This window comes from Dipodomys merriami, unplaced genomic scaffold (genome assembly GCF_024711535.1).
Source record: "Dipodomys merriami isolate MVZ:Mamm:240054 unplaced genomic scaffold, mDipMer1.0.p SCAF_5, whole genome shotgun sequence".
Classification (NCBI taxonomy): Eukaryota; Metazoa; Chordata; class Mammalia; order Rodentia; family Heteromyidae; genus Dipodomys; species Dipodomys merriami.
Genome location: NW_027206068.1, coordinates 39,433,495 through 39,455,769, shown reverse-complemented (window position 1 = coordinate 39,455,769; position 22,275 = coordinate 39,433,495). Strand labels below are relative to the sequence as shown.

Here is a 22,275-nt window from a genome sequence, read left to right as displayed (position 1 = left end):
AAATGGTGGCTCATTCACAAGAAGAATGTTGTCTACCTGGATACTTGGCCTAATTGACAAGAGAGCCAGTGGGAGCACATGAAATGAGACAGACAGCTATGCTCTCTCCTGTTGTACCTAGGGCATGACGTTTACCTGTCAAACAGCTGTTTGCCAGCTGGAAGGCCTTGAAGGAAAAGAAAGAAGTCTCCAACAGCAGCCTATCCAGGTATAAGATAATGGAATTATATCAAATTCAAGTGATGAGATGAACAGGGTAGTTGTAACATCTCTGTGTCTTCCTAGACCTCACTTCCTATGTTCTCATCTGGGAGAGAAGTTCTGTGAACAGCACCATCTCACACAACTTTGACCAAGTGTGATTGGTCATCTAGACCAAGAGGATGCTTGACATGAAGGTCAGCCCTGTTCAGGGCTTTATTGCTGAATGGGACAATGAGTTGAAAGAAGAGCCTGCTGCCTTTGCAACTGTCATTTCGTGCAATTTATCACATTTACTAGAAACATACACATGAAGTCACACAGTACTACTGCTAATAAAGGACTGGTACCTCACAGCTGTAGTCTTAGCTACTCCACAACCTAAGACCTGAGGACTAAGGGGTTGAATCCAGCCTGGGCAAGAAAGTACCTGAGACTCTTACCTCCTAGTAACCACCAAAAAGCCTTCAGTGGAACTGTGGCTCAAATGGTAGAGCATTAGCTTTTAGCAAAAAAACTCAGGGACAGCACCCAGGCCCTGAGTTCAAGCTCCAGGACTGGCACACACACACACACACACACACACACACACACACACACACACACACACACACACACACACACACACACACAAACTAAGTCTAAAACAGTCATAGGATATAACCTCCAAACTTTTACTATATACAAATTTATATGTAAAGTGCTTGAACATTTTATATTTATACCACCTTTAACTCATGAAGAGGAATACAAAGATTATAAAACTAGCAAGGAGATTACTTAAAAGTTGTTTTGCCCAAACTAACTAAACATAAACTCTTAAAGATTTTTTTTTCAACCCTCAATCTCAGAGTACTATGTAAGTCATAATGTAAAAATAATGAAATAAAGGGATAATGGAGAAAAACAAAGGAGGAGGCAACAATGCTCAATAGGAAATGTCTCTTACTCTTGTAACTGTAACCCCTCTGTACAACATTTTTACAATAAAAAAATACCAAAAAAGTAATGAAATACTCTACACAAAAATTATTGATGAATTTCAAATTTTAACTTCAGGGAATTGGATGGTTAAACTTTTCTCAGTGAGATTTGTAAGGATGTTAGAAAATCCTGAAGGGAGCCTGAAAGAAAAAAAGATACAGTCATTACTGGAAATATAATATCAACTCTTAAGTTGCATGTCACACTAGAAAGCTAAAGTTCAAGACATCATACTACTTTTTATAGAAACGTCGTTTTCTCTAACTCATGGTTCATCCCTTGAAAGGCTATACATAGGTAATGAGTATAAATTCAAATTAGTCACACATACCAGAGTAAATTGGAAATGAAAAGCTTCAATTACCCAAACAAACACAAATGATTTATTCCCTTTTGCTGACATAAAAGGAAATGAATTGGTTGCTTTTGAAGAATAGCAGTTTACCCCCCCCCCCCCCGCCCTAATCTTAGAGAACTCACCCAGTACAAATATTCCCAGTAAAAGTTCAATTTGGCAGCAAAGAAGCCATTTCTTCCAAAAGGTCATGTGTCATTCAGCTTTTGTTCCACTATGAGGAAAGCCAACGGAGCTCACAGCCGCAGAGCAGCAGCTGGGTTGTGGAACTGTGCCTTGCTAAGAACAGCTTCTCAGGTTACCCATGCATTGCCTCAACTTCACACCATTTCCCATCTTCCCCAGCACTGTTCCATGTCACCACCCCATGACTTTGCCTTTCCATCTCCATGTTTACTTCTGAACCTATCTCTGTGTTTACATAGTCTTAAATTCAAGCTGAAAATGGTGCCCTCTCATTCCCATCTAAAGCATTCCCCAAATCCTTACAATCCCTTATACATCTGTATAAAATCTGATCCTTGCTTGTGTCTCTGGCCATGCCCACCTTCCAGCTTCTGTTTGTCCTCAGTCTCCATATACTATATTTCTTTCCCTACTCTTCTTCTGCTTGATTTCTTATATTTTGGCCTTTAATTAAATCCTTCTCCCCCCAGAGACCTACCTATTTATCTCAGATTTCTCACCCTATTTCTTACAATTTCACTCTATTCTTTTCTTCAATAGTGTTAGTAGTTTTTTAAAAAAAAATATTTCCCTGAATTTTATCATAATGTTATTGTTATTTCCAATTACTCCTCATTGTTTGTGTCTACACTAATAAACATATATTCCTGAAGGAAGAAATCTTTGCTTGTCTTGTTCAACTTGTATCTCTAACATCTGAACCACAGCAACAATTCAACATACGTTTTTTTCAATCAATCCACTACTCTGATTTACTCTTTTCTTACTGTCTTTATTATTATAGATTTCTGTGCAAAATGAACTCAAAGTACAGTGTGTATCTGTTTTATGCCAGGAATTTTTTTTAATTTTATTTTATTTTATTTGTGAACATACTGTACAGAGGGGTTACAATTGCATGGGCAGGATAATGCGTACATTTCTTACCAAGCACTGCAGCCTCCTCCTTTGTTTACCCTTCACATCACTTCCCAGCCTCCCCCCTCCCCCCCCAATCCCAATCCTTCTCCTTCCCCCCTTCCCCCCCCCACACCGACGTTGTAAAGCTCATTTTGGACATGACAACTTGTACTTCTCATTGTTGCAACAGGTCCACCTGTATCCTTAAACAACTGGTTTTTCCCCATCTCCTCAACAAGTTATATTGACATCAAATATAGTGAAAGCAGGGGTTATACTATGGGGGAGGGACATACAAAGCAACAAAGAGATAATCTTATAGATGCATTAGAAACACATGCATGAAAGAAAAAAAGTTAAAATACATATCTAAGGGTTCATTTTCCTAACATCACATTATCTGACCTTTTCCGCTTGACTCATACCTATACTAGATATTGCAAATAAGGGAAACCATGGGACCTATGTTTCTTTGGGCCTGGCTTACTTCACTTAATATAATTTTTTCCAAGTTTTTCCATTTCCTAACAAATGGGGCAATGTCATTCTTTCTGATGGAGGCATAGAATTCCATTGTATATATATACCACATTTTCTTGATCCATTCATCTACTGAGGGGCATCTGGGTTGGTTCCATATCTTAGCTATGGTAAATAATGCTGCAACAAACATAGTTGTGCTGGTAGCTTTAGTGTGGTCTTGTTTGTAAACATTTGGGTAAATGCCCAAAAGTGGGATTGCTGGGTCATAGGGGAGTTCTATGTGAAGTCTTTTGAGGAACCTCCATACTGCTTTCCAAAGTGGTTGAACAAGTTTACATTCCCACCAACAATGAAGTAAGGTTCCTTTCTGTCCACATCCCCTCCAGCATCTGTTGTTGTTAGAGTTCTTGATTTTTGCCATTCTAACTGGAGTGAGGTGATATCTCAATGTTGTTTTGATTTGCATTTCTTTTATGGCTAGGGATGTTGAACATTTCTTCATGTGTCTATTGGCCATCCTTCTTTCTTCTTCAGAGAAGTTTCTCTTTAAGTCTTTTGCCCACTTATTTATTGGGCAGTTGTTTCTTTGAGGATTTGTTGTTGGGGGGTTTAATTTTTTGAGTTCCAAGTATATTTTAGATATGAGACCCTTGTCCGTTGTATGGCTAGTAAAGATCTTCTCCCAATCCGTGGGCTTTCTATTGATCTTGCTAGTTATGTCATTTGCCCTGCAGAAGCTCTGCAACTTTATGCAATCCCATTTGTCCAACCTTTCTTTGATTTGTTGTATTTCTGGGTCTCTATTCAGAAAATTTCGGCCTGAGCCAAGGAGACCTAGGGTTTCTCCTATTCCATCCTGTAATGTTTTCAGAGTATCTGCTTTGAGTTCAAGGTCTTTGATCCATTTGGAGTTGATTCTGGTGCAGGGTGATATATAAGGATCTAGCTTTAGTTTTCTACATGTAGTTAACCAATTTTGCCAGCACCATTTACTGAAGAGGCTGTCTTTCTTCCATTCTATTGTTTTAGCTCCCTTATCGAAGATTAGATGTTATGCCAGGAATTTTAAGCACTCTTCTTGCAGCTACTATTTGTTGGGGGTTTATTGTTATGAGTGCTTCATATATGTTGTATTTCATTGTATCACCACTAACCATGAGAATATTTACTTATTTATATATATATATATATATATTTTTTTTTTTTTTTTGCTTATGTGGTGCTGAGGAATCGAACCTAGGGCCTCATGCATGCAAGGCAAGCGCTCTACCACTGAGCCACCTTCCCAGCCCCACTTATTTATATTTTTGTTGGTTGTGGGGCTTGAACTCTGGGCCTGGGTTCTGTCCTTGAGCTCTTCAGCTCAAGGCTAGCACCCTACCACTTGAACGACAGCTCTACTTCTCATTTTCTGGTGGTTAATTGGAGATAAGAGTCTCACAGATTTTCCTGCCCAGGCTGGCTTTGAACCAGGATTCTCAGATCTCAGCCTCCTGAGTAGCTAGGATTACAGGTGTGAGCCACTGGTACCCAGCTGAGAATATTTATTTTTAGCATCTATTATTTATAGAAAAGGAAACAGATACATAAAGGTTAATAATGTATCCAAGGTATGCATTCTACACTTAATTATTGAATAAAACACAAGTCTCACCTTACTATGATAGTAATAATAGGAGAGAATAGGAGAGTGGTGAAAGAATAGGGAGATGGAAAGAGAGCATTGCTTAAGGGAGACCAGGAACACGTGTTGGAAAACAGTAGTTAAGCTGACCTTTGAACAAAAGCTAGCTCCGCATTCCTTCAGATATATGTTTTAGAATGGTAGGTCCAGCAAGGTTGTATGCTAGCTTTAGCTTGTTGGATACACTACTTTTACTCAACATACAGTGGAGATATTTGCACACAGATTTGTTTTTTTCTGGTACTAGGATATGAAATTAGGGCCCTGTGCTCTCTCTTGGATTTATCTACTCACAACTGGCTCTGTACCATTTGAGTTCTACATCTACTTAACAGCTTTCTGTTGGTTAATTGGAAATAGAGTCTTGAAGACTCATCTGCCCAGGCTATCTCCAAACCTCAGTTTTCAGCTCTCAACCTCCTGAGTAGCTAGGATTACAGGTGTGAGCCACTGTTACCTGAAACTATACAGATGTTTTTAAAAGTACTAGTCACAACAGACAAAATGTGGAGTCAGCCTAGATGCAAATCAGCCAAAGACTGGATAAAGAAAATGTAGCCCTGCTCAACCATAAAGATTAGTAAGATTTTGTCATTTGCATGGAAAATAGATGGAACTAGGGGTCATCATGTTAAATTAAACAAACCAAACTAAGAAATATCACATGTCCTCTCATATGCATAGTCTAGTTCTTAAAAGTGAATGACAGAATTCTGAAATAGTTTCCATTTGGGGATGAATCCAATGAGAAGAGAGAAAATAAAGAGCGGGGGAGGGAAGGGGGTGACATTGTTGAAGCTCACTGAAATTGTTTAATAAATTGTTTTGATAAGTACGCATTGTATGTATATATGGAAGCATAATGAAACTCCTTTATAGAATGAATATGTGCTAATAAAAATTGGAGAAAGAAAAACGACATTAGGATTTTTAACATTGATATCTATCATATCTTTATCAGAAAAAAAATAGAAAAAAAAACCCTACAGGGTTTAAAAGGGATACTAAGTGTGAAAAGAAAAAACAATATTGTACATTAATCACATCTTGTCCCATATATTGAGTCAAATTGTGAAGGTCCTTGTGCACCTCACTAAGGAATATATCTGAGGCTGAAAAAGGATAACAAAATTTAAATACAGTGTTAATACTGTAGACCTTATTCTCAAAATTATTAACAACAATCTCTGTTCAATAAGCTTTCTGATGGCAGGCATCACCAAAATCATATACATCCCTCATAATAGGAGTTATGAGAGCACTTTGCAAATGTTAGTGGACAAGAAAAAAAAAAAAGAAGAAACTAGAGAGATAGCAGGGATTATAATAGCTGACATCCATAGTACACTAACATAATATTGTTACTGCCCTCAAAAGGCTTACATTCTGATGCAGAAATTAGGACTTCTGTAAAATCTTGCAAAAACTAAGTTAGAGGAAATACAAAGGTCTACTGACCTCAACTTTGTGAAACAAAAGTATTTAAAAATTAACTTTAATAGGTATTTTATGTATTGTTTTTCAAGGTTAAATGCAATAACTTCAGTGGTGATTACTTAGAAAATTAGAACCTCATCAAGGTTAGTTGCATAGAAAAATAGAACGTCTTATCTAAAACTTATTAATATGGTTCTCACAAATTCCCCTCAGTAGATAAATCCAATTCAGTGTCTGTTCCTTATGTTTCCTACCTGTGGCTTTCTGTAATAAAAGTTGTAGAGAAAGTTAAATGCCTTTCTCTGTTTCAGTAGGAAGCAACCACCTTTAATTCTCCTTACACATTCCTGCCATCTACTCCTTACAATAGTTAAGTAAATAACTTAAGCAAACAATTTAAGGCATGTACATACACACAAAAACACACAACAAATATACACAATTTAGATCAGGAAAGGGGAGGAGTTTAAGGTCTATAATTGTCCCTTATTTATCATATCAAAAGTGCCACACCACCTCCTGCGGAGTCTGCTTGAGAGATCGCGTTAGACAAAGAGCTTCAAGGAAGCATGCCTGCAGGAAGGGGGTGTTGGTTCAAGGCTTCCCATACACTTGGCTGCACCTTTATAGCCTCTACCTTTATTCTTACTATATTCTTCTTGGCTGTACATTCGTTGCCTTTATTCTCATTTTGGCTATTTTTCTATTGATCCGCAAACAGAGCATGTTGTATCTTTCCAGTCCAATAGAGACGGCTTCTCTAAGTAATAAAGACTAAGACCAAAGATTAAATGTGGGCAATGCCCCAATCAATCTATCATCTGATGTGACTGACGTTGCCTCCAGAAACTCCTACAACTTCACAAGTGGTTTTGCGGCTCACGCATAGTAAATATAGAGACTTAAAATTTCCAGGTATGTCCAACAGACAAAAATCAATGAATTAAACTAAGTTAGAAAGAGTTATCCCAGTAGTTCAGAGAGTTCTAAAAAAAAAAAAGGGACCTCTGATTATAAAAGAAAAAGAAAGATTCTCCCAACAGTTATGATTAAGTTTAGTCCAACTTAGGTTATAGGGAATAGATGGTGGTTTCATACAAATATAAAGTTAGTAACATCATATTTCCTGAACCAACTGAAGAACCATTTCCTTATACAGGAGCTTATAAAGATGAAAATAGTTGGATAAAAATAAAAATAAAAAGAGTACAATATAAGTACAGCCCTGTCTTAGGTTTATTAACTATTAAACATATAAAGGCTGAATAGATGACGCATTCTATTAAACAATATCCTAGACTTGTTTCGCACCACTTAGCTTAAACAGTTGGTGGGATAGTCATCAACTTTCATGTAATTCATCAATGCTTTGCCTTTTAAAAAAATTGATTACGTGCTTAAATAAACAAAGAATCTATGTCACAATCACACACTGTATAAAAATGTTAATTCTCCTCAATAAAGATACACTCAGATGCAACTCTTTTGAGTCTGTGTCTGTTTGTCACTTCACCGACTCCTTGCCCACCTATCCCGAGATCCCTGTCCCGTTGGTCCCAGTGCTCCAGCCGAGCTGGTCCATCGCACAAAAGCACACTTTTTCATTCTCTCTAGAGCTCCTGTCACTCAGCTTCATTATACAAATCTAGGCATTGAAACACTGCTACAAAATCATGAGGAGACATCTACCTGCTTTTTATTCTCTCCTTTTGAAAATGCTAATATATATGATAAACTAGGTGTTGATGACAATTTAGCTTTGACAATGCTTAAGGATACAGGTTGACCCATTGTAACAATGAGATGTACAAGACACTATGTTGAAACCGAACTTTACAACTTTGGGGAAGGGAGAAGAAGGAACTGGGGAGGTGAGAAGAGAAGGGATGGTAGGGGAAAAACAAAGGAGGAGGTAACAATGCTTGATAAGAAATGTACTTATTACCTTACTCATGTAACTGTAACCCCTCTGTATAGCATCTTTACAATAAAAAATATATTTAAAAAAAAAGAAAATATCAAGTTAGGAGATGGAGGATGGAGGCATGGTTTTCCTACACCTTCACACAGAGCAGATCTTGCAGAGGTCAGTGCTATTTCCTACTGTGGCTGGGCATGGCTCAGCCTCCTTTTCTACAAGATACTTCAGGCAACCTCTATCTTGCAGTAAGAAACATTTATTTACTGTTCATGGTCATTCTCTTAGTGTATAAAATGTATCCTGCCATTCGAAGCACTTTCGAAAACTATAATCTATTTTCAGCTGCTCTAGGACCTATTATTTAGCAAAGTGCTTCTTAGTACCTTGAAACATCCTAATAATTTAAAAGCATTACTGTAGTTTACAAAATATACTATGTGTCTGAGCAGGTTTTGCCTTTGCCATGCGTTCAGCACTCCTTACTGCATTATCCTGCACCTCAGCACTGAGTGTTCTGCCTCCTCCACCTTCCTGGGGAGCATCACGACCCTCCCCACACACTTGATAACCATCAAGTCTCAGCCTTGTGTTCTCTCTACATATTCCACAATCATTCTAACCCACAATTAAGGCTTCATGTGCTTTGTTTCTTCATTTAGGTCTCTAAATCAAACATTTTTAGCTAAGAACCACAATCCCAACTTCTGATTGGAGCTTCCTTTTGCTTGCTATTAGCATAAATTCATCATTCTCAGGGAAACTTACTTGCCTTCCCACTCATTTCCCTTCTGCATGTTAACAGCACCACTATCATCCAGTCATCCAAGCTGAAACCTTAGAGTTTCCTCTAATGTCTCTTTTCATTCCCTATCTCTAAACGACTGCTAAGACCTGTCCATTCTAACTCTGAAATGTCATTCAAGTTTGCCACCTCTTCCCAATTCCAATGGACTTTCGCCTGCACTCACTTCAATGCCTAACATATTTCTTTCAACTGATCTTCTTCCCTGTGTCTCATTTGTTTAAACCATTCATGGACCAAGAAATTTCCCTGTATCTTCTAATAACTCTAAGAAGAAATGTTTCCTTACAAATTGGGTTAATGTATTCTTCATCACTTCTTTAAAAAAAATCTCCATAGTCCTTCAGAATAAAATTGTGTCTCCAGACTGCCTTTAAAACAGTCAAAATAGCCGGGCGCTGGTGGCTCACGCCTGTAATCCTAGCTACTCAGGAGGCTGAGATCTGAGGATCGCGGTTCAAAGCCAGCCCGGGCAGGAGAGACCGTGAGACTCCTATCTCCAATAAACCACCAGAAAACCGGAAGTGGCGCTATAGCTCAAGTGGTAGAGCGCTCGCCTTGAGCTGAAGAGCTGAGGGACAGCGCCCAGGTCCAGAGTTCAAGCCCCACGACCGACAAAAAAAAAAAAAAAAACAGTCAAAATCTGGGGGGCGGGGCAGGGGCAGGATGGGAATGGATGGGAAGGGGAAACAAAGGAGGCGGCTACAATGCTTGATAAGAAATGTACTCATTATCTTGCCCATGTAATTGTAACCCCTCTGTACAGTATTTTCACATTTAAAAAAACAGTCAAAATTGCTAAGTGTATTTTAGGGCAACCACATATAAGGGCCAGGTGCCTTTCTCATCACATAATACTATGTGACTGACCCCAGCAGAGTCACTGCACAAAATAGTGAAGCTGAGGAGCTGCTCCTGAAACACATGGCCAATGACTGGCAAATAGAGCCCATGGCCATCACAACCCATGTCTCAGCACAGGGCTGCTACAGGCAGGAATGGCACTATTTTTCTGTCACAATACAAAGGCTCACTTTCCTTATTGGTACAGTGTAGATAAAAATTACATCATGGAATTGTTATGATTATTTAATTTACATATTCATATCTGAAGATACTGGTGCGCTTGTTCTTTATAAGAGGTTGGTACAATCTCAAAGTTATAGTTTGTCATCCATAATAGTTTTCCAGCCAAGCCTGCCCACCCTTAGTGGAGATATGTCATGTAAACAGAGTCTCTAGCACTGAACCTAGAAATTTGAATGTTGAAGCAAACTTCTTAAATTTAGGGTAATACATCACAACCCAGCCACTACACAATTTTACATAATCTCTGGAAACTGACAACTAAAAGGTCATAGGAAATTGAAAGCTCCACCTAAACTTGCCCCAGATGAATAAATCTCAGTGAAAACCCTCCACCAAATCAAATAAAGAAGGCAAACTATGTCCTCAAACACTCCATAATAAGAGGGAAAAATTCAAACAACGAAATCAACAATCAATGACAAGAACAATCAATGAATTTAAAGAGAAGATATAAAAACTGTGGAATAAATTTAAAGATGATACAAATAACCAACTAACTGAACACAAAGAGAATTCAAACAGCTGAATGAGAGACAGAAAACAATGCAGGTATAAAAGATACCTATATCAATAAAAATATAGAAATCTTTTTTTTCTGTGTCATTGAAAACATTTTCTTTTTTTTACTTTTATCATTAAGTAGTTGTACAAAGGGATGCCATTTAACAAAGTGGTTTATGAATACAATGCATCTTGACCAATGTCATTCCTTAAAACATTCTCCCCCATCCCTCCCAACACTACCCTTCTTTCATGTTTCTTAATTTTGAGGCTATACATGGAATTCTTGACTGCATTCTCTCTACTTTTCTGCATTTTTCTAACCCTCGCCCCTTGCAATATTAGAAACGAAGAGATCAATAGCCCAAATAATAAACATAACTGAAAGTCTACCTAACAGAGCAAACAAATTAAAAATAGGGCACCAGATTAAACAGATAAAACAGAGGAAATAAACCAATCAGTTAAGAACACTAAAAATAAATCATCAACAAAATATCAGTATAAAACACAAGACTTCTGGGACACCATCAAAAGATGAAATTTATAAATCACACGTATAGAAGAAGAGATACAAACCAAGGGCCATTAGATTTTAAAGAATCTAATTTTTGTAATTTTTAAAAGAATTTTTTTGTTGTTGGTCATCGGGCTTGAACTCTGGGCCTGGGTGCTGTCCCTCAGCTCTTCAGCTCAACGTGAGCATTCTACCATTGAGCCACAGCTCCACTTCTGGTTTTCTGGTGGTTTACTGGAGATAAAAGAGTCTCATGGACTTTTCTGCCTGGGCTGGCTTATTACAAGCATGAGCAACAATGCCCAGCTAAAAGGAAAATTTCTGAAGCAGGTATGACTGACTAATAAGAAAGCTAATCGCAATCTAATACATCAAAACGATACTTAAAGTACTAATATAATTTACTTACATGATTTTAATACACAGTCTTGCCAGAGCTCAGTACTTGATCCAAAAAAATCCTATTGGCTTTGACAAAAAAAAAATACAAATGAAGAGAACATAGATAAAGACCCTAAATGTTCCCAAGAAATGACTCCAGGAGAGTAATGCTGATTATGAATGTTTTAGTTTCTAGATCCCAGAGTAAATAGACGTTTGCAATGCATTATAAAATTTTAATTATCATTTAAATGGATGAAATAAGGCTGATGAGTGAAATGTGAAAATTGCATTTTCTTGCAGCTAATCAAAAAGCTAATATTTTAGGCAATAGTCATTTAATCCTCAGTGTCAGATTCACAAAGCTCATCATTCTTATCATTCTGCCTGACATTATCTACTAGAAGTGATCAAGTCTTTCTTCATAGTTTTCTATCATAATTTGCTTATTAGGCTCTTCCATGCTCAATACATAACTTAGACCATGTTTATGAAAAGACAGCCAAGTGCCAGGCATGTTGATACACACATCTAATTTTAGCACTGGGGATCTCAAATTTCAGGCCAGCTACATAGGAAAATCCCTTCCAAAAAAGAAAAAAAGAAAGAAAGAAATGGCTAAAACAGTAGATGTGAACTACACCCTACATAAATGGGCTTAACAGGCATACACAGAACATTGCATTTCAACAGCAACAGACTATATACACCACTCAAGAACATGAGAAACATCTTCCAAGATGGTTAACGTTCAGCCACAAAGCACACATTAAAAAGAAGATGTAACTGTAACCCCTCTGTGCAGCATCTTTACAATAAAATAAATTTTTAAAAAAATTTAAAAAGAAGATTGAAACTATGAAGTACCTTTACTGACCATAATAGTATGAAACTAGAAATCAGTAACAGGAAAAAATTTGGAAAATTGGCAACATTTGAAATTAAGCAAACATTTAAAACATTTGAAACATTTGACAAACATTTGAAACACCATTAGGACAAAGAAGTAGTCAAAGGGAAAATAAAAACTATATTGATATAAAGAGGATATCAAAATTTGTAGGATGCAGAAAAAACAGTTCTGAAGGAATACTTAGGAACAAACAACCACACTGAAAAAGAAAATTCTCAAATAAGAAGGTTAATGTTACACATCAAAGAACTTAGAAAAGAAAAATGACCTAGGCTCAATGTTAGTAGAAAAGCACAGTAGTAAATATTAGAGCAGAAATAAAATATAAATTGGAAAAAGACTTTAAAAGGTGAGGCACTGGTGACTCATGCCTGTAATCTCAGATACTTTGGAGGCTGAGATCCGAGGATTACAGTTGAAAGCCAGCAGGGAGGAAATGTCCACGTGACTCTTATTTCCAATTAACCATTCAAAAACTGAAGTGGAGCTGTGGCTCAAAGTGACAGAGCTCTTGCCTTGAGCAAATATGCTAAGGGACAGTGTCCAGGCACTGAGTTCAAGCCCCACAACCGACAAAAAATAAAGAATTTGAAAGGTAAAATATCAAGTTTTTAAAACATTTTATCAGGCTTGATAGTGCATACCTATAATCCCAGCTTCTCAGGAGATAGAGGCAGGAGTGTTTCAGCCCAAGGCCAGTCTACTCAAAAGCTCAGGATCTTAAACAAACTAATTCAAAAGAACTGAGGGTGTTTGTTTACCAAATCCCAGTTTAGATAGAAAGATAATCTCTATCAAGAAATTATAGCTAGCCTAAGTCTAGATTTCAGCCTTGAAGACAACCAAATTGAAAATTTGTCTACATTAATTTGTCTATATTTTATAGATTTTATTTCTATTTTCTATTTTCTTATGATTTTAAGTACATTTCTGAAAAGATGCTTGATAGGAGAGAGAAAAAGCATTTAAGAAATTCATACAATATTATTGAAAAATCTTACCATTGAAGACACTTCCTCTTTCTCACTCTGAAAGATCTTTTTAGTCTCCTATTGATCATATGCAAAAAAAAAAAAAAGAAGAAGAAAATGTTTAGCTTCCAATTTCTAACAAAAGTCAATGACATTTTATGGAATTCAAAATAACCACAAAATATCCATAAATAATAGAAAGGATTCTTGAGTTTTATGTTACTGCTATTTTAATATTTAGGGGTCAGGTAAGAGAAGGTTCCATAAATCTGGGTGTGAATTTGACAGAGGGGAAAAAGTAAGCATTTGACAAAACCATAATACTAGCTGTTTTCAGTGACGGAAAGTCTGAGGGTGCTCAATGAAACTGAATCTATCCTACGAGTCACCTTTGTAGAATTCTGTTTACTTTTGCAACCCATTATGTAGGCATTCTTCTCAACCCTCTCCTGGATGGGAAATAATTCTGCCTTATGAATTTGATTACTTTTTTTCCATTCTAATGTAATTAAAGAGTCGCAATCTATGAGTTACATCTGCCTTAAGAATTATCCAATCTTGCACAATTTTCAAAGCATTTCTCCTAGAAATTCCTGTGGAAATTTAAATGGAGTAAAGTTGCAATGCAGTATTATTTTCTACAGGCTTCTGGCTTGATTTCAACACAAGAAGTATCTTGTTAGCTCCCTTTCTAAGACATAATAATTCCATTACTATTCAAGTAATTTCTCTATTAAAAGATTCAGCAATTAGCAATGTATGTATATGTGCTTAGCATTTTATTCTTGACTTTTAATTCATTTCAAAATTTTGTAACCTAAAATATGCTCCCCGGGGTTTTCTACCTTGCTTAGCATTATACCTCTACAGTCCAGAGTAATACAATACTCTAGATTCCCCCTGCCTTGTCAAGTTATTTTCATGGTAATTATAATGGACTGTGTAGTACTCCTTCTTTACTGGTATTATTCACATCTGAAATTTTGTGGTCCAATTACTCAACTGAACAAGAGGCCACAGTTCTGAGTCCAGTTGGGTTCTAGACCTGAAGCTTTGACAGAGTTGTAGCAATGCATGGGTCTGCCTAGGAACTACAGAACCAAAGGAAGCCAGGATGTGAACCCTGAGTAAGAACAAACCTTATACCTAAGGAAACATTTAAAGAATCCAGTTAAACAGAATGGACACTGAGTGTTGCAGGAACTATATAAGATGAAATGTGTTCATTTGGAAGAGCTTATAAGGGCTCCTTCAGGCAAGGGACATCTTAGGTAGACTTGTCTAGGCAGAGTGGGAGTTGGAGGAACTGGAGAAGCAATCCATCCCCAACATTGTGAATTTTATCCATCCTAGAGTAATTAGTGAGGTTACAAAAGTATATATTGGAAAAGATGAAATTAGAACATTGAAATGCCATGTTTTCCTACTCATATTTTACTTTTGATGACTGAAAAAATTAAGGAATTCTTTCTGACTGTTAATTACTGAAAAAGTTTAGAGCATTTTATCAAATAAAAAAAAGCACTTGCCAGAAGGGTCCCAGTTTTCAACAGTAATTCTTCCATTTCTTCCATAAATATAGGTATGAGGTCTGTTCAAAATGGCAAATTTAGAATTTAAGATAGGGTTATAGATGAAATTATTTTATTTAATCAGATATGTCATACTTATGCAATAGTTCATTCCTTGTCATATTAAATTGAATTCTTTTATTTATCCATCAGGAGAATTAAAGCATTTAAGAAAAATATAACTAAAATTAATGAAATGTAAGTCAAAATATCAAAAAAGCAATACAATTTATAATTGTTTATTTGTATTCCCTTTAGTACTATGTAAGCTTCATGAAGGCAAGTATTCAATCTTTCTTTTTTATGTATGTGTGATTAAAAACTTTGGAATATCTCTAGTAGAAATTCAGAGAGAAGAAATAAGTGAATAGTTAAGGTACACCAGAAGGAAGTACAAGTGGTGAACCATATTTGAAGAAAAGACTCAGGCTTCTTCCTTTAAATTGTAGATAAATGACATTTTAGCAATAGGTTTTTGTTCTAGGCCTTACTGTTAGAAGGGAGTTAGCCACTTTTGTTCATAATCACTCACTGTACAAAAAAGTGATGAGGCAGTCAGCTAGAATTATGAAAAGAAAACATAAATAAATAGCAGCCTTTTGCCATTGATATAATGCATACCATTAACTTTTATCTCTTTGTTTTTTTGTTTGTTTGTTTTTTTTTGGTCGGCTGTGGGGCTTGAACTCTGGGACTGGGCGCTCTCCCTCAGCTCTTCAACTCAAGGCGAGCGCTCTACACTTGAGCTACAGCGCCACTTGCAGCTTTCTCGTGGTTTTATTGGAGATAGGAGTCTCACGGTCTCTCCTGCCTGGGCTGGCTTTGAACCGCGATCCTCAGATCTCAGCCTCCTGAGTAGCTAGGATTACAGGCGTGAGCCACCAGCGCCCAGCTATCTCTTTGTTTTTTGTTATAAGGTAAAAAATGAGAAATATCAGGCAGGGCATTGGTGGTATGAATATGGCTGTAATTCTAGCTACTCAGGAGGCTGATATATGATGATTTTGGTTCAAAGTCAGCCCCAGACAGGAAAGTCCATGAGAAACACAGCTCCAATTAACCAGCACAAAGCTGGAAGTGGAACTTTGACTCAACTGGTAAATGGTCAGCCTTAAGAGAGTAAGCTAAGGAACAGAACCAAGGCCATTCAATCCACTGTTCTGGCATAAAAAAGGAGGAGGAGAGAAAGGAGGAGAAGAAGAAAGAATATCTTTATATTACCGATTTGTGCTTGTACATTAAAAAATGAAGGGATATTAAGTATGAAGGCAATAAAAATACACATCTCTAGATGAAATGGAGGAGATCAACAAGAGAACAAAACATTTGGCTAACACTCATTATTTTTATAATCATGTGTGACTTACAGGGAGGCTTATTAATATATATCTATTTATCTTTGGTTCTATCTGCTTTGTCTAATGAGTCCTTCTTGGAAAAAGTAGTTAATCTGAAAAAAAGGAAAATTATACCATGCTGGACTATAGGAGAATGGAGAAAAGACAACAGTGTAGGAAGGTATGAACTATAGAAAAAATTTCTAAAACATCTGTAAACCTTTTTAGAAAAAGTTATGTAAGATTTAATCTAAGATAACGGTGGACAAAAGAATCCTAAAAAGAGAAACATAAATGACAGAGAAAATCATTTTTGTAACTTAGAACAGGATATCAGAAGAATATTCAGGAGAATGCCTAGAGGACACAGATGAAAATATGTAATCAAATATAAATTTTCCAAGTGATATGAATAAATATACATGTGTTTTTGTTAACAAGAAATAATGAAAATAATTTTAAACTGGGAAACATTAAAATACATTATGACTTTCTTATACATAGAACTAGAAGAAATACAACATGATTTTAACAAAAAAGGAGAACAAGGGAATCCATTCAATTCTCATACTTGATCATTTTCTTTCAAGCAATACATGTCATCATGGCATAGAATTACATTTCCTACTTTCACTTTTTTCTTTGATAAATAATACTTAAAACAATTATAGGTTAAAGCAGTTAAAATTTTTGACTAAACCTTTTGTAATTATAACTACAGGAAAAGAGTATAAATATTACACTGATTTAGGAGATAGAAGGAGAAGGTTAAAGAAAAATCATAGATAGTCCATTTTATTTTAAATAACAAGAGAACTGAGATAGAAATAGATATTTAAAAGGATTATTAAAGTCAAAAAAGTAGCCACCAAGAAACAACTGCCCAATAAATAAGTGGGCGAAAGACTTAAAGAGAAGCTTCTCTGAAGAAGAAAGAAGGATGGCCAATAGAAACATGAAGAAATGTTCAACATCCCTAGCCATAAAAGAAATGCAAATCAAAACAACATTGAGATATCACCTCACTCCAGTTAGAACAGCAAAAATCAAGAACTCTAATAACAACAGATGCTGGAGGGGATGTGGACAGAAAGGAACCTTACTTCATTGTTGGTGGGAATGTAAACTTGTTCAACCACTTTGGAAAGCAGTATGGAGGTTCCTCAAAAGACTTCACATAGAGCTCCCCTATGATCCAGCAATCCCACATTTGGGCATTTACCCAAATGTTTACAAACAAGACCACACTAAAGCTACCAGCACAACTATGTTTATTGCAGCATTATTTACCATAGCTAAGATATGGAACCAACCCAGATGCCCCTCAGTAGATGAATGGATCAAGAAAATGTGGTATATATACACAATGGAATTCTATGCCTCCATCAGAAAGAATGACATTGCCCCATTTGTTAGGAAATGGAAAAACTTGGAAAAAATTATATTAAGTGAAGTAAGCCAGGCCCAAAGAAGCATAGGTCCCATGGTTTCCCTTATTTGCAATATCTAGTATAGGTATGAGTCAAGCGGAAAAGGTCAGATAATGTGATGTTAGGAAAATGAACCCTTAAATATGTATTTTAATGTTTTCGTTTCTTTCATGCATGTGTTTCTAACGCATTTATAAGATTATTTCTTTGTTGCTTTGTATGTCCCTCCCCCACAGTGTAACCCCCGCTTTCACTATATTTGATGTCAGTATAACATGTGGAGGAGATGGGGACAAACAAGTCGTTTAAGGATTCAGGTGGACCTGTTGCAACAATGAGAAGTACAAAATGTCATGTCAAAACCAACTTTACAATGTCGGTGTGGGGGGGGGGAGGGGGGTATAATTGGGTGGGGGGGAGGGGGGAGGCTGGGAAGGGAGGTGAAGGGTAAACAAAGGAGGAGGCTGCAATGCTTGGTAAGAAATGTATGCATTATCCTGCCCATGTAATTGTAGCCCCTCTGTACAGTATGTTCTCAAATAAAATAAAATTAAATTAAAAAAAAAAAGTAGCCACCAAACATATTAGGATAGTCTTAAGATTCATAACATAAAACAATTTTTAAAATCACCAAATCGCAAAATGGTAGTATCCACTAATAACAAACTGACAAAAAAAAAGATATAGAGAGTTCAAGATTTTCAGCTTCCAGGATGGGGAAATCAATGATAATACATAAGTTAAAAAGACATGAAAAGTCTGAAACAAGCAGAGAAGGTCAGATAAGATGATGATGTTAAGCTAAATGAACCCCAAGATAAGGACACAAGTGGTTTTTTTTCTTTCTTGCTATTATCTCTAACGTATTTATAAGGTACCATGTGATTTTTTTTGTTGCTTTGTATGTCCCTCCCCTATGGTATAAGCCCTATTTTCACTGTATTGGATGTTGATATAATTTGGGAAACAGAGGGAAAAAACAAATAGGGATACAGGTTGACATGCTATGTCGAAAAATGAACTTTACAATTTAGGTGGGGGGTGCAGTAATTAAAAGAAAAGAAAAGAAAAAAGAAAAGACATGAAAAGAAGTCCAACAAATCAACAGAAGTCCTACAAATGGACCATACTTAACAGGATTACTTCTGGAAAGAAAGAGTTAGAGATAGACATAGGCTATAAAAGTTAATTTTTTAAAAATCTTACAATATTCTGTACTTTTTGACTTTCCCTTACTATGTGGATATATTGTTTTTATTACATTAAATTATAAAACATTTTCTGATAACTAGGTTAGCATTCTCTTCAATATTGTCTCAAAGCACACTCTTACTAAAGATAAAATGAACATACTGACTCATGTAAATGGAATAGACACAGCAATACCAGGCGAATAATAGTAACAACATGCCAATGATTATCAGCATCATGATTCCAAACATGTCAACTGAAATATACAAAAGAAATATAGTTTAGTAACAAAGTAAAAATATTCTTACATTTTTATGTTTTCTAGTATGATGAATCATGATTTAAAATGCATTCTTATACTCTGATTCTTCAAAATGCATATAAATAAATAAAGCTATATAAATAAATAAAGCTACTAACATAGGCATCAGTGACATTAGAAAATAATCTGAGTTGTTAAAAGAAGGCCACATTTAGGCCAGGCACCAGTGGCTTATGCCTGTAATCTTAATTACTCAGGAGGCTGAGATCTGAAGATCATGGTTCAAAGCCAGCCCAGGCAGGACAATCTGTGAGACACTTATATCCAATAAACCACTAGAAAACCAGAAGTGGCACTGTGGCTCAAGCAGTAGAGTGCTCATCTTGAGCTGAAGAGCTGAGGGACAGTGCCCAGGCCCAGAGTTCAAGCCCCATGACCAACCAAAAAAAAAAAAACAACAACAACAAAAAAAAGGAGGTGGCTTTTGGATTCTTTCTCTCCAAATTGACTAAATAGTAAACTACTGGGATTATTTTTTTCCTTTATCTCTAATTTTATTTCCAGTACTCTCTCAAAGATAATGTATCAGATACCTCATATGGCTGTTTCTATGAAGGTCATAGCACAGATTGCTTGTTGGTTAAGTGTCAGCATTTTATTATCAAAGAGATGATGGTGCTTATTGTCAGATCTCTGATTATAGGAAATTTGCTCCCCTTTAGTGCAATGTAATGTATTAGTCCAGAATACTACCAAATGAAACTAGAAGGTGAAAACAGGAAACTAGACTTTCTGTTCCCAGTAAATTCACAAAAGTGTTAGTTCTTTGGACTAACGTATGATTTAAATGTGTCTGTTAATACCTGGAACTAGTAGTGATTTAAGGACAAAATATTATCTTTTTCACTTCACTTAAGAGAAAACCAATTAGATGTTCTAGATTAGGTTTCTTCATATGATAAGGGTTTAGCTGGAATGTCTTTTGTTTCAATGTTTCTGGGAAACTCCTTCAAAGAGATTGGTAGATTTTCCTACCTTGATAATTACCATATAACACATTAAAAGTGTGACATTACAGATTCAATTTAATTTTTTTGTGATTGGTATTTTCTCAGTCTTATAGATTCATTATTCTGAATGTTAAGTCTCAACACTGGGTTATAAGCTAATCAGCCTATTTCTGAGTTGAAGAAATAGGTTATAAGACTACTAAGCATATCTGTTCATTCTAGTTTATAAAAAACTCTTAGAATTTCTAAAACAGCATAAAAAATACAAATATTCCCAGACTAGGTTGTGCATATCATACATGGAATACTGTTAGAAATGAAATTCAAGTATTTAACAAATGCTATGGTAAGGCTTCTGCAGACAGAATGAGTGGAACTTCAGCTGAACCAACAATGGCTGAAAGAACCAATGAGGCCGTATCAGGGAACCTGCTGATGAATAGCCCTGAACTGCTATGTTTTACTAAAGGAAACATAACAGTTTAAAATCCCTCCAATGTAGCAAATCGCTAGTATTTGCAAGTCAGTTGAAATAAAGTACATAAAGCTTTCAATAAGAACAACTTACCTAATAGGAGAAACCCTAGGTCTCCTTGGCTCAGGCCGAAATTTTCTGAATAGAGACCCGGAAACACAAAAAACCAAAGAAAGGTTGGACAAATGGGATCGCATAAAGTTGCAGAGCTTCTGCAGGGCAAATGACATAACTAGCAAGATCAATAGAAAGCCCACGGATTGGGAGAAGATCTTTACTAGCCATACAACGGACAAGGGTCTCATATCTAAAATATACTTGGAACTCAAAAAATTAAACCCCCCAACAACAAATCCTCAAAGAAACAACTGCCCAATAAATAAGTGGGCGAAAGACTTAAAGAGAAACTTCTCTGAAGAAGAAAGAAGGATGGCCAATAGACACATGAAGAAATGTTCAACATCCCTAGCCAAAAAAGAAATGCAAATCAAAACAACATTGAGATACCACCTCACTCCAGTTACAACGGCAAAAATCAAGAACTCTAACAACAACAGATGCTGGAGGGGATGTGGACAGAAAGGAACCTTACTTCATTGTTGGTGGGAATGTAAACTTGTTCAACCACTTTGGAAAGCAGTATGGAGGTTCCTCAAAAGACTTCACATAGAACTCCCCTATGACCAAGCAATCCCACTTTTGGGCATTTACCCAAATGTTTACAAACAAGACCACACTAAAGCTACCAGCACAACTATGTTTGTTGCAGCATTATTTACCATAGCTAAGATATGGAACCAACCCAGATGCCCCTCAGTAGATGAATGGATCAAGAAAATGTGGTATATATACACAATGGAATTCTATGCCTCCATCAGAAAGAATGACATTGCCCCATTTGTTAGGAAATGGAAAAACTTGGAAAAAATTATATTAAGTGAAGTAAGCCAGGCCCAAAGAAACATAGGTCCCATGGTTTCCCTTATTTGTAATATCTAGTATATGTATGAGTCAATCGGAAAAGGTCAGATAATGTGATGTCAGAAAAATCAACCCTTAGATGTGTATTTTAATGTTTTTTTTCTTTCATGCAAGTGTTTCTAACGCATTTATAAGATTATCTCTTTGTTGCTTTGTATGTGCCTCCCCCACAGTATAACCCCTGCTTTCACTATATTTGATGTCAGTATAACTTGTGGAGGAGATGGGGAAAAAACCAGTTGTTAAAGGATACAGGTGGACCTGTTGCAACAATGAGAAGTACAAGTTGTCATGTCCAAAATGAGCTTTACAATGTCGGTGGGGGGGGGGGGGAAGGGGGGGGAGGAGAAGGATTGGGATTGGGGGGGAGGGGGGAGGCTGGGAAGGGATGTGAAGGGTAAACAAAGGAAGAGGCTGCAATGCTTGGTAAGAAATGTACGCATTACCCTGCCCATGTAATTGTAACTCCTCTGTACAGTATGTTCACAAATAAAATTAAATAAAAAAAAAAAAGAACAACTTACCTTTACAATTTCCCCAAAATATAGAATTGAATTTACACCCAGCATATGGAAAACAGTATTTTTTGCAAGTCCTTTCTTCCCTGCACCAAATACACTGTATTGGAAAGAAAAATACATAAAAGGAGTATTCAAGAAAAATAAGGACAATCACAATACATGTTTAGGGCTA

General features: G+C 36.4%; 1 protein-coding gene across 1 annotated transcript in view; it reads right to left on the bottom strand.

Annotated features, from left to right (window-relative positions):
* Window positions 1-845: 845 nt before the first annotated feature.
* Window positions 846-22,275, bottom strand: part of Pttg1ip2 (PTTG1IP family member 2) — a 35,026-nt gene continuing 13,596 nt past the window's right edge. Inside the window, exons 4-9 of the mRNA XM_069996434.1 lie at window positions 22,107-22,200; window positions 19,021-19,110; window positions 14,855-14,916; window positions 13,356-13,403; window positions 11,470-11,521; window positions 846-1,325 (exon numbers count right to left, since the gene is read on the bottom strand). Of these exons, the coding sequence (XP_069852535.1) occupies window positions 1,273-1,325; window positions 11,470-11,521; window positions 13,356-13,403; window positions 14,855-14,916; window positions 19,021-19,110; window positions 22,107-22,200 (399 nt within the window). The 3' untranslated portion in view covers window positions 846-1,272. The remainder of the gene's footprint in view (window positions 1,326-11,469; window positions 11,522-13,355; window positions 13,404-14,854; window positions 14,917-19,020; window positions 19,111-22,106; window positions 22,201-22,275) is intronic.